The sequence below is a fragment of the Mesoplodon densirostris genome, chromosome 4 (assembly GCF_025265405.1).
Source record: "Mesoplodon densirostris isolate mMesDen1 chromosome 4, mMesDen1 primary haplotype, whole genome shotgun sequence".
Taxonomy (NCBI): domain Eukaryota; kingdom Metazoa; phylum Chordata; class Mammalia; order Artiodactyla; family Ziphiidae; genus Mesoplodon; species Mesoplodon densirostris.
The window spans coordinates 148,841,190-148,858,584 of NC_082664.1; the positions used below are offsets into that span (position 1 = coordinate 148,841,190).

Consider the following 17,395-nt stretch of genomic DNA (forward strand, 5'->3'; position numbering starts at 1 on the left):
GTCTGGGGACAGGACCGAAGTTACACAGGTGGATCAGAATGAGATTTCACACTAGAACAATTAGCAGATCCAGTTTAGACACCATAGTTAAGAAAAAGACCCACCTTACTCCATTTTATAAATGTATAAAAACTAGCATCAAGCACAAATGGCACTAAATGACTGTATAATAAGAGATAATCTATAATATAAAGCAGTTATCCTCAACATTTCATACTTTAAGAACTGAAGTAACAAGTTTTATTATTATTACTACCATACCATTGCCACTTTATGAGCACTTCCTGTGCCAGGCACCGAGCTTCAGTTCCTTACGTGAATTATTTCCTTTAGTCATCATAACAGCTCTATAAACTAAGTAACACAGTATGATTTTTATCATCCTGTTTTTATAGCTGAAAAAACTGAGATTTAGAGAAATTAACTTGCCTGGATCAAAATGTGTAGCAGAGCTGGGACACAACCTCAGGTCTGCATGGATCAAAAGGTCACACTCTTAATCACTATGTTAAACTCCCAGTATGAGGATCACCTTAAATTTTTAAAAATATATTATTTATAATTTTTTATTATAAAAAAGCAATATATTCTCTGTTTAAAAAGTTAGAAAATGCAGCTAAGCAAACAAGAGGAAAAATTTAAAGCATCTCTAAATCTACCATCTAGAGATAACTTCATTTTCAGTTTGGTGCACTTCCTTTTCAAACTTCTGGTTCTGTTTTTAAACAATAGAAAAACAGACTTTTTTCTATGAACATATATGTATTATTTTAAAAACCATGTCAGAATATATATATTTTTGTAACTTCATGTAAAAGGTAAAAAACTACTACTGATTCATTATATTTAAACAATTCCTACTTGTTAAATAATCTAGGTTATTTGCAGCTTTTGTTATTATATAACAATGCCATGATGAACAATCTTATAGCTAAATCATTTCACAGTGCCTTCATTATTTCCTAGAATAAATTCCTGGAAGTAGATTTTCTGGGGAAAATGAAAGGCATATTCTTAAGGCGTTAGATGAACTTTATCAAATTGCTTTCTGGGAAGATTATAAAACTTTACACCCAACAAGGAATGAAGATCATTTCTATCTCACTCTCAACAACCACAAGTATCTTCATTTCTTTTTGCTGTTGAGAAACTGATGATTGACAAATTCTATTTATATTTGATTACTGAGTTAACACATTTGCTCATATGCTTACTATCTACTTGATTTTCTCTTTAATGAAAAACCCACTCACATTCTTTTCCCATTTTTCTCTGCTGATGAGTGTCCTTTTCATGTGGATTCGAAAGACCATGTTATATAGTTATTATATGCTTTGTCAGTAACATCCATTACAAAAACTTTCCTATTTGTCATTTATCTTTTAACTTTATGGTGGTTTTGGATGTAACGTTTTGAATTATTTGTAGTCAAATTATGATCTATGCCAAGTTCAGAGAGGCCTATCTCATCCTCATAATAAATAAACATTCTGTTCCAGCACCTTCACGGTTTCCTTTTAACGTTAAAATTTTAATTTATACAAATATTGGAAGATGGCATCAGTAAAGATCTAACTTTATTTTCCCAGTGGTTAATCCTTCCTCACATTCTAAATGTTCATTTACATTAGGTTGGTTTCTGAACTCTGTAGTATGTTCCATACAACATTCTCTTACAGCTTTACAATATTTTTCATATTTGATTAATACCACTCTTTTTAAAAAGATACCTTTACTTTTTGCAGATTAATTTTAGAATAATTTTGCCAACCCACTCCTCCCTACCAAAAACATGTGACTTCTACAAGGAACTGCCTAACTCAGAAAGGTTAGTTTGGAAAGACACTGTCTGATTCCAGTCGAAGTTCTCCAATTCTTTATAAAGATACCATACTATACATTTCCTATAGGATTTACCCCTGCTACTTTATGTTATTTGTTACTATTGCAAGTGGGGTCTGTTTTTACTCACCATTTTAACTGAAAATTCAAACATTATTATTTTTTTTTTTCTTGCTGCATCGCACGGCTTGCAGGATCTTAGTTCCCTGACCAGGCATTGAACCCGGGCCACCACCCTGAAAGCACCAAGTCCTAACCACTGGACCGCCAGGGAATGCTCTAAAATTTTTTTATTGTGGCAAAATATATAACAAAATGTACCATCTTAAGCATTTTAAAGTGCACCATTCAGTGGCATTAAGTAATTCACACTGTTGTTAACCATCAACACCACCCATCTCTGTAAATGAATTTTAATGACACAGGAACATCACTGGTTTTTGCACATACGTTTTATAAGTTGCCACTACTCTTTATTTATTGGTTCTAATAGATTTTTACTGATCCTGAGGCTGTCTGGGTGGACTAGTTGTTCTCAAAAGGAGTTCTGTGCCCAAGGAGGCAGGCTCTGTTTTCACAAAGGATATGAAGCACCACTGACAGGGAGCCAGGGACACCAGATTTACTGCAATACTTAGGAAAGTCTCCCAAAACAAAGAATCCCAACCAACTTTCAAGTGTCCTGTCAGAATTCATATAGATGAAAAACTTGTTTTTAACTAAGAGACTTGAACTTAATTCCTTTTTATTAATAAACCAAGATTTTTACAGCAATTTTAATATTCACTTTTACAAGAGGTGACTACTATACAAATCGAGGAAATATACAGTCATTTCTCATTATTTGTGGTAGTTATATTTTATAGTTGGCGCAAACACAGAATTAGCAAATACTAAGCCACTGCTCTTAGGGGGAATGTGTACATACACACACACACACACACACACACACACCACTCATGTGGATTATAATCTTAAATCCTAAGAACGACTCATTCTAGTATATTCCATTTTCTGTGTTTCACGAAAGAGAAATGGAATTAAGGAGTGTTAAGTGACTTGCCTGAGGCCACCCCACTAACAGATGCCAGAGCTGCGATTCAAACTGTCCAATGGCCACAGAGCTGTAGTGTCCTGCACTGCACTGCCCCCTACCATCTCCATCTCTGTATGAGCGCTGAAATAAGAAGGTAGAGCATCCTCTTTGTTTGATCTCACACAGGATCATGCTCCCAGGCAACTAAAATCTTTCCTGTGAATGACTAAGAAAGCGCTGCTGGTATTGATTTGGGGGTTACAAATAAATTCTAGCAAGTAGATGAGTTCTCAAATATGGAAACTGGATAAACAAGATGGACCGTAGTTTGCTTTAGTTGAAACTTTTAAAGAAAATGACAAAATTGGCAGCAGTGCTGCTCATGGTATTTGGGACATGAGTATAATACACCTGTTCCCTGCACCTACAGCTGTCTCAGTGTGCTGGTGCATACAGGTACTATCTCTGATTGCTTGTTTGTCTTCCGGTGCTGCCCAAGTGTCTACACATTGAAGTACACATTTGATTTTACTATCAGTTACATTTACTGTCCTTTACATTACAACTAGGCCATTATATCATTAAAAAAAAATGAAACACATTATCTATGAATTTCATTTCAGGTTAATAAAGGGGGAATACAAAATATTTATTACAAAAAAGGGAGAACTAGGTCTGATGGAGTGAAGAACTACTAATATAGACGTTATCTGCAAAAAATGAAAAACACCTCTTCCTCTCCAATATTTCTTTTTTGTTTGTTTATATTGAAGTGTAGTTGATTTACAACGTTGTATTAATTACCTATATTTCTTTATCTTTATACCTACATCAATCAGAGTTTTAAGAACACTACTGAAAAACAGCAAGGTTACCAGGCATCCCTATCTTGAGGTTTCAATAGTCTATCATGATAAAGAAGTATTCTTCTAGATCTAGCCTATTAATGGTTATATCTGGATCGAGGGTAAAATTTTATCAAAAGTCTTTTTGACATCTATCAAAGTAAATTTTTCTTTGATCTGCTACCGTGGTGAATTACAGTAATATATTTCCTAGTTTTGCGCCTTTTTTTTTTTTTTTTTTGCGGTACACGGGCCTCTCCCCGTTGCGGAGCACAGGCTCCGGACGTGCAGGCCCAGCAGCCATGGCTCACGGGCCCAGCCGCTCCGCGGCATGTGGGATCCCCCCGGACCGGGGCACTAACCCGCGTCCCCTGCATCGGCAGGCGGACTCTCAACCACTGCGCCACCAGGGAAGCCCTGCGCCATTCTTTCAATCTCCAAACTCTTATCTGCACTCCTTTTGCACTGATGGACGTTATTAGGAATAGCCTTACAAAACTCAGATGGATGGATGTTATTTTAAATGATGTTCATTGCACTGCTCAGTGTCCCCTTTCTAAGAAACCACAGGAGAAACTTAAGTCTCTGTATCTGAAATAGCCACCCTTCTCCTGAGCAATATGTGTACTTTTCGTGTGATAAACTCTTCAATTTCTGTAACTTTATAGCTTTAGAACCAAACTTAAGATGTCAGAACATGGATCTTGCATATTTATCTCCAATGGATGTATTTTTCCGACCCTGATTTATCACTTTTTTTTTAATTGGACTATAGTTGATTTACATCTATTTGCTGTTATAGTATTATTCTTTTAAGGTACTGCTAGATTCAATATGCTATTTTATTTCTTTTCTATATAAGTGAGATTGACCTAGAAAATTTTTTGCCTTGTCAGATTCCTGTATAAGGAATATGCTTCTTTCAATAATTAATAATTAACCAAAAAGTATTTTCTTCTTCTTTTTTTTTTTCCCTTAAATTTATTTATTTATTTATTTTTGCGGCACGCGGGCCTCTCACTGTTGTGGCCTCTCCCGTTGCAGAGCACAGGCTCCGGACGCGCAGGCTCAGCGGCCATGGCTCATGGGCCCAGCCGCTCCGTGGCATGTGGGATCTTCCCGGACCGGGGCACGAACCCGTGTCCCCTGCATCGGCAGGCGGACTCTCAACCACTGCGCCACCAGGGAAGCCCCTGTATTTTCTTCTTTTAATGTTCAACAAAACAACCTGTTCCCTGAATGTTTGATAAAACTCACCTGTCAAAACCACCTTGTGAAGGGACAGTTCTTTGATAACTTTTAATTTCTTCCATGGTAATTGGTCTATTCAGGCTTTCTTCTTCAGTCAATTTTGATAATTTATATTTGCCTATAAAATGATCCATTCCATCAAGATGTTCAATTTATTAGCACAGAGTAAACCCAGAATTAAAATAAAAATTTCCTCAGTATATTATTATATTCCCATTATTATTTGTAGATGTAAGTATGTTTTCTTTATTACCTTTGCCCAAGGTTTGCTTATTTTATTGTCTTTTTCAGGAACCAGCTTATATTGAACAATTCTACTATTTTTAATTCATTGATTTCTACATTTACCTATTTCCTTTCTCTTTTCATATGGTTCTTTTGCTATTCATTTTCTAGCTTCTTGGGTTAATGCTGAAATCATTTATTTCTACTCTAATTTATTTAATAAAAGTAGTTAAATATTGCTAATTCTCTGTGTGATACTTTGGCCTCATCCCCTAAGTTCTCACATACAGTATTCTCATTGTGAATTACCACTAAATAGTCTACAAATGCATTTTTATTTCCATTTTAACCCACTATTTGTAAGAGTCCTCTCCCTCTTGGAGTTCTAGTTTTAAACAAACTTCTTGTTAGTTTCTAGTTTTATACCAAAGTGCTATTAATATTACATAAATGAGAATTCAAAAGGCATGTTTTATGAAAACAGGTAAATATTCTATTTTGTCATTTAACCTAAAGAAACACGTTAGAGCAAATATAAATTCCATAAGGATTATATGCATGCATCTTTTAAAATTAAAAAAAAATTTTCCCAAAGTTGTTACAAATGTATACTGAGATATTTTCCATGCAACATCTATGCAAATAAAAATCTCACACTAAACCAAGTAAGATTAAGTGTATTAAATTATAGCCCTAAGCCTGTAAAAATAATGTTTGAGCAATTAAGGTCTAGAATTCAGCTCACCAGCAGTGGCAATCCAAACAAAACTCACAAAATAGAAGGCCCAGTCAATCAATCCTTTCTTACTCTACTTGTTTCCTAAAAGATTCCCTCACTCATAATTCAGTGGAGAGACCAGTAAGCCTCACTGACTTCTTGACTGTTGTATCAAGTTAGAAATGTATTAAACAAAGTATAAAATAAAATGTGGTTAATTATCTCCCACAATATGAACATAAAAGCCAAATGCGAGCCGCTGCCCCGCCCCGCCCCACCCCCAAATCTACAATATGCAGATACCTGATTCGATCACTTGTTCCACTGTAACCCCACCGGCTCTCTACTTGCTGGAATCTATTGATGCAGCATTCCTTTCCTCTGAGGCAGCATCTTGGTCGATCAATGTATTCAACTCGGGGCTTAGGATTGACAGTAAAATGAAGAAAGAGGTTTACCACTTCACGATCTGACAGAATTCCAGACTGAGCAGGCCCTGTAGAAATAAAAAACATAAACCTCAATAAAAGTAACTTCACTATAATTCCTAACTTTGTAATTCTCCCCATAATAATGTGAATTCAAATGTGAAAGATTTAAAGTAACAATGAGGTAGAAAAATCTCGGTATATATAATTTTAGCATATATATATATATATATTTTTTTTTTTTTTTTGGGCGGGGTACGTGGGCCTCTCACTGTTGTGGCCTCTCCCGTTGTGGAGCACAGGCTCTGGACACACAGGCTCAGCAGCCATGGCTCACGGGCCCAGCCGCTCCATGGCATGTGGGATCTTCCCGGACCAGGGCACGAACCCGTGTCCCCTGCATCGGCAGGCGGACTCTCAACCACTGCGCCACCAGGGAAACCCCTAATTTTAGCATATATTTAATTTTAAAGTTTTACTAAATTCATCCGAGGTTAACCTAATATGTAAGTATTAAAATCATTAATAAATCAAAGCTTAGATGAAATCCTGAGATCACAGAAAGATCCCTGGATTTTTCTATCCATTCGTCCTGAGTGTTCTGTTTCCCAGAAAGAGGAGAGTTGGAGAAGTGCTTACAGTGGCAGCCAGAGCTATCATTACCTCTCCATTCCCCATCTGTCTGAGGCTGTAATCAAACAATGGAATATTTAGAGGTAGAAATAGATGGCACAGTGCTTTCACTGTGGGATTTTGAAATTAGCAGAGGTCAGGAGCTAAGATTGGAAGAGCTGTGGAAGCAGCATATCACATGCTATAGTTTTCTCATTCACTGTTTCTGGGAAGAGAAAATTCCAAACAGCTTAAATTTAACCAGGAATAAATGTTATTCCTCATAAAATATGCCAGGAGATTCCTTCCAAGGCTGGTAAAAACAATCTAAATAAGAGACTACAAAACACTAGAAATTTGGTTTAAGAAACTATAAGTCAGATTTTAATGTAAAATGCCCTAATTTTTAAAATAAATTTTTAGAATATCACACACAAAATATATCAACCTGCCAGACCTGGCCCCGTGGTTCATTTGCAATCTCTGGATAAGGGAAGATTGTAAAGAAGAAAAAGTACAATTACAAACTTAAAACATGCATTTTAGAGAAAAAAAGAAAAGAAAAGAACCTAACTGGAACTGCATAAGATCAGAAGAGAGATGGGGGTGAAAACTCATGTATCTTTCTCAGAATGACAAGTAAGACAAAAGAATTAAAATGTTTAAGGTGATTAAAATGGATGATAAAAAGCAGAGACCGGGCTTCCCCGGTGGCGCAGTGGTTGAGAATCCGCCTGCCAATTCAGGGGACACGGGTTCGATCCCTGGCCCAGGAAGATCCCACATGCCGTGGAGCAACTAAGCCCGTGAGCCACAACTACTGAGCCCGCGAGCCACAACTACTGAAGCCCACGATCCTAGAACCCGTGCTCCGCAATGAGAGAAGACACTGCAATGAGAAGCCCATGCACCACAATGAAGAGTAGCCCCCGCTCACCGCAACTAGAGAAAGCCCGCGTGCAGCAACGAAGACCCAACACAGCCAAAATTAATTAATTAATTAAAAAACAAAAAATAAATAAATAAAATAAAAAGCAGAGACCAACATACAGGTAACTAGTGTTCCTGAAGAACTAACAGTAAGAAATAGGATGATGCAATAATTCAAGACTACAGGTATACCTCGCTTTATTATGCTTCGCAGATACATTTTTTATAAATTGAAGGTTTGTGGCAACCCTGCATCAACAAGTCTGTTGCTGTCATTTTTCAACTGCATTCGCTCACTTTGTGTCTCTGTGTCACATTTTGGTAATTCTTTCAATAGTTTAAACTTCTTCATTATTACTATACTTGTTATGATGATCTGTGATCAGTGACCTCTGATGTTACGAACCACACCCATAAGACAGCGAACAATTAAGTTATACAGGTATCTGTCAATGTGTGTGTTCTGACTGCTCCACTGATCAGCCGTTCCCCATCTCTCTCTGTCTCCTCCTGAGACACAACAGTATTGAAATTAGGCCAATTAACAACCCTATAGTTGGGCTTCCCTGCTGGCACAGTGGTTAAGAATCTGCCTGCCAATGCAGGGGACACAGGTTTGAGCCCTGGTCCGGGAAGATCCCACATACCACATACCATGGAGCAACTAAGCCCGTCAGCAACTACTGAGCCTGCACTCTAGAGCCCACAAGCTACAACTACTGAGCCCGCGTGCCTAGAGCCCGTGCTTCTCAACAAGAGAAGCCACCACAATGAGAAGCCTGTGCAGCGCAACGAAGAGTAGCCCCTGCTCGCCACAACTACAGAAAGCCCACGCGCAGCAACGAAGACCCAATGCAGCCAAAAATAAATAAATTTACTAAAAAAAATGAAAACAACAGCCCTATAGTGGCCTCTTAAGTGTTCAAGTGAAAGAACAGTCAAACATCTCTCCCTTTAAATCAAAAGCAGAAATGATTATGCTCAGTAAGAAGGCATGTCAAAAGCTAGGTCTCTTACACCAAAGAGTAGCCAAGTTGTGAATGCAAAGGAAGAGTTCCTGAAGGAAATTAAAAGTGCTACTCCAGTGAACACACAAATAATAAGAAAGCGAAACAGCCTTAATGCTGATACGGAGAAAGTCTGAGTGGTTTGGATAGAAGATCAAACCAGCCACAACATTCCCTTAAGACACAGACTAATCCAGGGCAAGGCCCTAACTCTCTTCAATTCTATGAAGGCTGAAAGAGATGAGGAGGCTACAGAAGAAAAGTCTGAAGCTAGCAGAAGGGGGTTCAGGAGGTTTAAGGAAAGAAGCTACCTCTGTGACATAAAAGGGCAAGGTGAAGCAACAAGTGCTGATGTAGAAGCTGCAGCAGGTTATCCAGAAGATCTAGCTAAGATAATTAATGAAGGTGGCTACACGAAACAACAGACAATTCAATGTAGACAAGTGTAGACAAATAGCCTTCTGGTGGAAGAAGATGCCATCTAAGACTTTGATAGTTAGAGAGGAGAAGTCAATGCCCGGCTTTAAAGCTTCAAAGGACAGCCTGACACTCTTGTTAGGGGCTAATGTAGCTGGTGACTTTAAGTTGAAGCCAATGCTCATTCACCATTCTGAAAATCCTAGGGCCCTTTAGAATTATGCTAAATCTACTCTGTGTTATAAATGGAACAAAAAAGCCTGGATGACAGCACATTTGCTGACAACGTGGTATACTGAATTTTTAAGCCCACTGTTGAGACCAACTGCTCAGAAAAAAAGATTCCTTGCAAAATATTGTTCCTTGACAATGTACCTGGTCATCCAAGAGCACTCATGAAGATGTACAGTTGTTTTCATGACTGCTAACAGAACATCCATTCCATAGCCCATGGATCAAAGAGTAATTTAGACTTTCAAGCCTTATTATTTAAGAAGAACATTTTGTAAGGCTATAGCTACCATAGACAGTAGTGATTCCTCTGATGCATCTGGGCAAAGTAAACTGAAAACCTGGAAAGGAGTCACCATTCTAGATGCCATTAAGAACATCCATGATTCATGGAACAAGTTCAAAATATCAATATTAAAGAGAGTTTGGAGGAAGTAAACGCAGATGTGGTGGAAACAGCAAGAGAACCAGAATTAGAAGTGGAGCCTGAAGATGGGACTGAATTGCTGCAACCTCATGATAAAACTTGAACAGATGAGGAGTTGCTTCTACAGATGAGCAAAGAAAGTGGTTTCTTGAGACAGAATCTCCTCCTGTTGAAGATGCTGTGAAGACTGTTGACATGACAACAAAGGATTTACAATATCACATAAACTTAACTGATAAAGCAGTGGCAGGGTGAAAGAGGACTAACTCCAATTTTGAAAGAAATTTTACTGTGGGTAAAATGCCACCAAACAGCATTGCCTGCTACAGAGAAATGTTTCCTGAAAGATTCAATTACTGTGGCGAACTTCATTATTAGCTTATTTTAAGAAATTGCCACAGGACTTCCCTGGTGACGCAGTGGTTAAGAATCTGCCTACCAATGCAGGGGACACGGGTTTGAGCCCTGGTCCAGGAAGATCCCACATGCTGCGGAGCAGCTAAGCCCGTGCGCCACAACTACTGAAGCCCACGTGCCACAACTACTGAGCCCGCGTGCCACAACTACTGAAGCCTGTGTGCCTAGAGCCCATGCTCCACAACAAGAGAAGCCACTGCAATGAGAAGCCTGTGTACCGCAACAAAGAGTAGCCCCCACTCACTACAACTAGAGAAAGCCCGCGCACAGCATTGAAGACCCAACGCAGCCAAAAATTTTTAAAAAATGAAAATAAAAAAAAGGAAAGAAGTTGCCACAGCCACATTAACCTTCAGCAACCACCACCCTGACCAGTCAGCAGCCGTCAACATCGAGGCAAGACCCTCCACCAGCAAAAAGATTAGGACTCGCTGAAGGCTCAGATGTTAGTGAGCATTCTTTTTTTCTTTTTTTTTTTTTTTTTGCGGTATGCGGGCCTCTCACTGTTGTGGCCTCTCCCGTTGCGGAGCACAGGCTCCGGATGCACAGGCCCAGCGGCCATGGCTCACGGGCCCAGCCGCTCCGCGGCATATGGGATCCTCCCAGACCGGGGCACGAACCCGTATCCCCTGCATCGGCAGGCGGCCTCTCAACCACTGCGCCACCAGGGAGGCCCTTAGTGAGCATTCTTTAGCAATACAGTCTTTTTTAATTAAGGTATGTACTTTGTTTTTTTTAGACATAATGCTATTGCACTTAACAGACTATAATATAGTGTAAACATAACTTTTATATGCATTGGGAACCAAAAAATTTGTATGGCTCACTTTATTGCGATATTCAATTTATTGTTGTGGTCTGGAACACACAATATCGCCAAGGTATGCCTGTATTATAAAATTTCCTTAGTTGAAAAAAGAAGTCTTCAGATCATGAAAAACCTTCTCAGATATATACCATATATACCATATACCTATTTAAAGAAAGTAATCAAGAATAAACCCAACAAATGAGTGAATCAAAATAAAGAATTCAGGGGCTTCCCTGGTGGTGCAGTGGTTGAGAGTCCACCTGCCGATGCAGGGGACACGGGTTCGTGCCCCGGTCCGGGAAGATCCCACATGCCGCGGAGCGGCTGGGCCCGTGAGCCATGGCCGCTGGGACTGTGCGTCCGGAGCCTGTGCTCCGCAACGGGAGAGGCCACAACAGTGAGAGGCCCGCGTACCGCAAAAATAAATAAATAAATAAATAAAAATAAAAAAATAAAGAATTCAAGAAGGTGTATCATAAAAGAACTGGTGATAAACACTAAATCCAATACAACCTATAATTAAGTCTAATACAGTTGTGTTTTTGTAGTATGTTATGTGGGTGTATAGTCAGTTACCATAAAGTGGGCTAAAAAGGTTGAAAGGATGGAACATCATGCTAACATTCTTATCTTAAATAGGGAAGGTCAATAAATATCGTTTTATTATGAAATGAATTAAGAAAATTAGAGGGGAAAAAGTAAATGCAGAATTTATTATTTCCTAATCTCTAGACAGAAAACACACACACGCACACTCAACAGCAAAACAGAGAACATAAAGGGAGCTCTCCCTAAAACATTTTTGAAAAATATAATACAGAAATAATATGCATAACAGAAAAGAACATACATAACAGCAAAAAAAGAAACATTATTTGACTACATAAAAATATTAAGAAGTCTGTAAGATGGAAGAGCCTAAGTCAGAGAACAACTGTACATGAAACAGTACATAAAATAGCTATTTCATGTTAACAGAGAACAACTGAGGCAGTCAGTGCTTGAGAAGGGAAATGTATTGAGATGAAGCTCTGTATCTGTCACCACCTTTCCCCTTGGGATATTTGCTGATTTGCTTCACAGGTCATAAATGCCACAGAGAAACTGGCAACCTAGAAATTGTGGTAGTCCTCAACTGACTGAAGAGACAAAAACTGTAATTCAAAGCTACCAAGGCAGCCAGACAATGATCCGGAAGAGAATACTTAATAGACAAACAAGAACAACATTTTGTGCATAATTTCTCCTTGAAGTATTTGTCAACTCCTGGGCTTCCCTGATGGCGCAGTGGTTAAGAATCCGCCTGCCAATACAGGGGACACAGGTTCGATCCCTGGTCCGGGAAGATCCTACATGCCGTGGAGCAACTAAGCCCGTGTGCCACAACTACTGAGCCCCTGTGCTGCAACTACTGAAGCCCGTGCGCCTAGAGCCTGTGCTCCGCAACAAGAGAAGCTACCACAATGAGAAACCCACGCACCGCGATGAAGAGTAGCCCCCGCTGGCCGCAACCAGAGAAAAGCCTGCGCACAGCAACAAAGACCCAACAAAGGCCCAACACAGCCAAAAATAAAATAAAAAAAGAGTACCTGTCAATTCCTAAGCTATGCACAAGCAAGAGAAAACTATGAGACCAAAAAAACAGGCAGAAAGGCGCTGCTAAGAGACTAAAGAGTTTAACAGAAATTTCTGTCTTATAAAGCTAGGGAGAAAAATTCCCAAATATTTGAAAATTAAGCTATATAGTTAATAGCCTGTGGGTCAAGAAAAAAATTACCATGAAAATTAGAAAATATTTTTTATTGAATGACCATGAAAATACAACATATCAAAACTTGTGGGGAAAAAAAGGATGCTTAGAGGGAAAACTATAGACTTAAATGTATACACACAAAAAAATAAAGTTGAGACACTGTTTTGAGTATTTATCTCAAAAAGCCATAATGACTAAGTAAATAACCCCCAGCAAGTTAAAATTAAAGGAAGGAAATAATAAAGAAAAAAGCAGAGATCAATGAAATGGAAAACACATACACAATAGAGAAAATTAATAAAGCCAGAAGTTAGTTCTTGGAAAAAAATTAGTAAAATGCATAAACTCCTAGACAAGGCTGATTAAAGGTACAAGATACCAATATCAGAAATGAAATAGGGGTCATAATTTAGATTTCACAAACAGAGATAATAAAAGGATGTTATGAAATTCATGTTAACAAATTAAAGGTCTAGATGAAACTGTTACAAAAAGAAAGAGAAAATCTGAAAAGTCCTACTCTACTCAAGAAGTTGAATCTCTAATTAAAAACCTTCCACAAAGAAAACACTAGATCCAGACGGCTTCACTGGTGAATTCCCCTAAGCATTTAACGAAAAATAGCACTAATTTTACATAAACTCTTGAATACAGAAAAAAGAAATATTCCTAACTTTTGTATGAGACCAGCATAACCTTGATAATCAAAATCTGACAATTTCATTACAAGAAAGGAAAAATTATAACCTAATTTCTCTCATGAAGTAGTCCTAAAAATATTTTTTAAATCTGGCAAATTGGATCTAGTAATACATAAAAAGAATAATGCATGACAACCAAGTCTGGTTTATGTAAGGAATCCAAAGTTTTAACTTGGAAAATCAATCAATGCTATATTAAGCTATACTAAGAGAACAAAGGGGAAAACTGTATCATTATCTCAAAAGAAGAGAAACACTTGGTAAAATTCATGATAAAACCCTTAGAAGACTAGTAATAGATGGAAACTGCCTTAATCCAATAAAGAGTATCTACAAAAAATTTACAGCAAGCATACTCTGTGGGGAAATACTGAAAGCTTTCTGCCTAAGACTAGAATAATGCAAGGATGTTCACTATCCATACTTAATACACTCAAGGTCCTAGGTCATACAATAAAGCAAGAAAAAGAAATGTCTAAGGATTAGAAAGGAAGAAATAGAATTATTATTGTTTGCAGATCACATGACTGTACATGTAGACTATGCACAATGATCTACAAATAATTATTAGAATTTATAAATTTAGCAAGATCACTAGATACAAGGTCAATACAGGAAAAATCAACTGTATTTCTATATACTGGCAATCAATCAGTTAGGACATGGAAATTAAAAAACTAATCATTGTAATAACATTTAAGAAGTAAAATACATAAGGAATAAACCTACCAAAAAATATGCAAGACCTCTACCAGAAAACTCAAAGTATTACTAAGAGAAATTTTAAAAAGACTTAAATCAATGTTCATTGATTGGAAGACTCAATATTATAAAAATGTCAATTATCTCCACACCAATTATGGATTCAATGCAATTCCAATCAGAATCCCATGACTTTTTTTGGTGGAAACTGACAAGTTGATTAAAACATTTAGGTATATGAAACTACCAACACAAAAGACCAAGAATAGCCAAGGTAATCCAGAAGAACAAAGCTAGAGGATTTTCACCACCAGAGTTCAAGATTCAGTTTAAAACTACAGAAATGAAAACTCCACAGAATTGGTTCAAGGATGCACAAATATAACAGTAGAGCAGACTAAACATTCCAGAACTAGATTCATTCATATACAGTCACCTGATTTACAACGAAGTTAGCACTGCTGTGTATGGGGGCAAGGATAGTTTTTAATACATAGTCACGTGGGGAAAAAAAATGAACCTTGACCTCTACCTCACACCATACACGTGTGAAAAAAAACCACAAAAAATAAAAACCCAACTGGATTACAGACCAAAAAGTTAAATGTAAAACAATAAAGTTCCTAGAAGAAAACCTAGGAGAATATCTTCATGACCCTGAGGCAGGCAAAATTTCTTAAGACATAAAAAGCCTTCACCTTAAAGGAAAAGACTGATAAGTTAATTCATTAAAATTAAGACCTTCTGGGCTTCCCTGGTGGCACAGTGGTTGACAGTCCGCCTGCCGATGCAGGGGACACAGGTTCGTGCCCTGGTCCGGGAAGATCCCACATGCCGCGGAGCGGCTGGGCCCGTGAGCCATGGCCGCCGAGCCTGCGCGTCTGGAGCCTGTGCTCTGCAACGGGGGAGGCCACAACAGTGAGAGGCCCGCGTACCGCAAAAGAAAAAAAAAAAAATTAAGACCTTCTATTTATCAAAAGACAGCATTAAGATAATGAAAAGACAATCCACAGACTGGGATATTAGCTATAAGTATATACATTATATGTATCTATAATATATTCTGGATACAAGTCTTCTGTCAGATTATATACATATAATGGAGAGGATGTGAGGCAACTGGAATGAACTCTTTTTTTTTTTTTTTGCGGTACGCGGGAGTCTCACTGCTGTGGCCTCTCCCGTTGCGGAGCACAGGCTCCGGACGCACAGGCTCAGCGGCCATGGCTCACGGGCCAGCCGCTCCGCGGCATGTGGGATCTTCCCAGACTGGGGCACAAACCCATGTCCCCTGCATCGGCAGGCAGACTCTCAACCACTGCGCCACCAGGGAAGCCCCTGGAATGAACTCTTAACTCTCTTAGTTTGGCAGTTGAGTGTGAACTATTACAACTACACTGGGCAACTATTTGGTAGGATCTACCAACACTGACCATACGTATACTCTATGACTTTGCAATTGCACTGCCACCTGCTCAACAGAAATGTTCACATATGTACACCAAGTGAGAGGTATAAGAATGTTCTTAATGGCCCCAAACAAACAACCCAAATGTCCAACAGCAGTAAAATGGATAAAGAAATCATGGCACATCCATTCAAGAGATTACACACCAATGAAAAAGAATGAGCTACTGCCACACACAACCACACAGATGAATCTAACAGACATAATGTTAAGAGAAAGAAGCCACACACAAAAGAACACATGCTGAATGTATGACTTCCAAAGTTTAGAAACAGACAAAACTCATTTACAGAAGCCAGAAAGCAGTCAACTTTGGAAGGGAGATTAAGGACTAGGAGGGGCATGATGGAGACTGGTGGGGTATGGTAATGTACTGTAAATTGATATGTGTGGTTAAACAGGTGTGTTCACTCTATTTGTTCACTTTATTATGTACATGTTATATTTTAATTTAAAAAGTTTACAAAAATAAAAAATAAACATTGATTCTGACCAGCAAAAACAAAAACAACTTGTGAGAATACTGGAATATATATAATAAATCAAAAAGAAAAATGTGAATACCCCAAAAGAATAAAAGTCATGAACGAATACCCAGAGAAAACCGTAAGTCAAAAAGACACATGCGCCCCAATGTTCACTGCAGCACTATTTACAATAGCCAGGTCATGGAAGCAACCTAAGTGCCCCTCGACAGATGAATGGATAAAGAAGATGTGGTGCATATATACAATGGAATATTACTCAGCCATTAAAAGGAACAAAATTGGGTCATTTGTTGAGACGTGGATGGATCTAGAGACTGCCATACAGAGTGAAGTAAGTCAGAAAGAGAAAAACAAATATCGTGTATTAACACATATATGTGGAACTCAGAAAAATGGTACAGATGAACCGGTTTGCAGGGCAGAAATAGAGACATAGTTGTAGAGAACAAACGTACGGACACCAAGGGGGGGAAGCGGCGGGGGGATTGGGGTGGTGGTGGGATGAATTGGGTGATTGGGATTGACATGTATACACTGATGTGTATAAAATGGATGACTAATAAGAACCTGCTGTATATAAAAAAAATTTAATTTAATTTAAAAATTCAAAAAAAAAGAAAAAATACAAATGGCCAATAAACATAAGGAAATATAGTTTTAAACCATTATGAGATTTTTTTTTCTTTTAAATCAATCTGGCCATGACTTAAAAGCAGATGATACTCAATGCTGATATGGGAAACAAGAACTGGTCATAGAACTAAGAAGCATCAACCCGAAGAGTCAGAAAGATCTGTCATTGTAACTTTAGGTAAGGCACTTAACCTCTCTCAGGTTCAGTTCTTAAACCTATAAAATACCATATAATTTTTATATATTTATAATATACAAAATATTTTAAAAGATATAAAATACATATAATTTTTAAATATATAACCTACAATATTATCTTGAAGGGCTATTAGGAGAATTGAATGAAATTATACACACAAATGCACATACATAAACAGCTTCTCTTCCTCTCTCACACAGGGAGACTTACTGCCCATTAAAATAGTTTCAAGTAGATTTTGGACAAGTTACAGC

The 17,395-nt window shown here is 38.1% G+C and overlaps 1 protein-coding gene across 2 annotated transcripts in view; it reads right to left on the minus strand.

The window, feature by feature from the left end:
* The window catches only part of BTBD1 (BTB domain containing 1), a 47,463-nt gene that overhangs the window by 6,763 nt on the left and 23,305 nt on the right, over positions 1 to 17,395 (minus strand). For both annotated transcript variants that reach the window (XM_060097471.1, XM_060097472.1), the window contains exon 5: positions 6,221 to 6,413. In XM_060097471.1, coding sequence (XP_059953454.1) covers positions 6,221 to 6,413 — 193 coding nt within the window. The remainder of the gene's footprint in view (positions 1 to 6,220; positions 6,414 to 17,395) is intronic.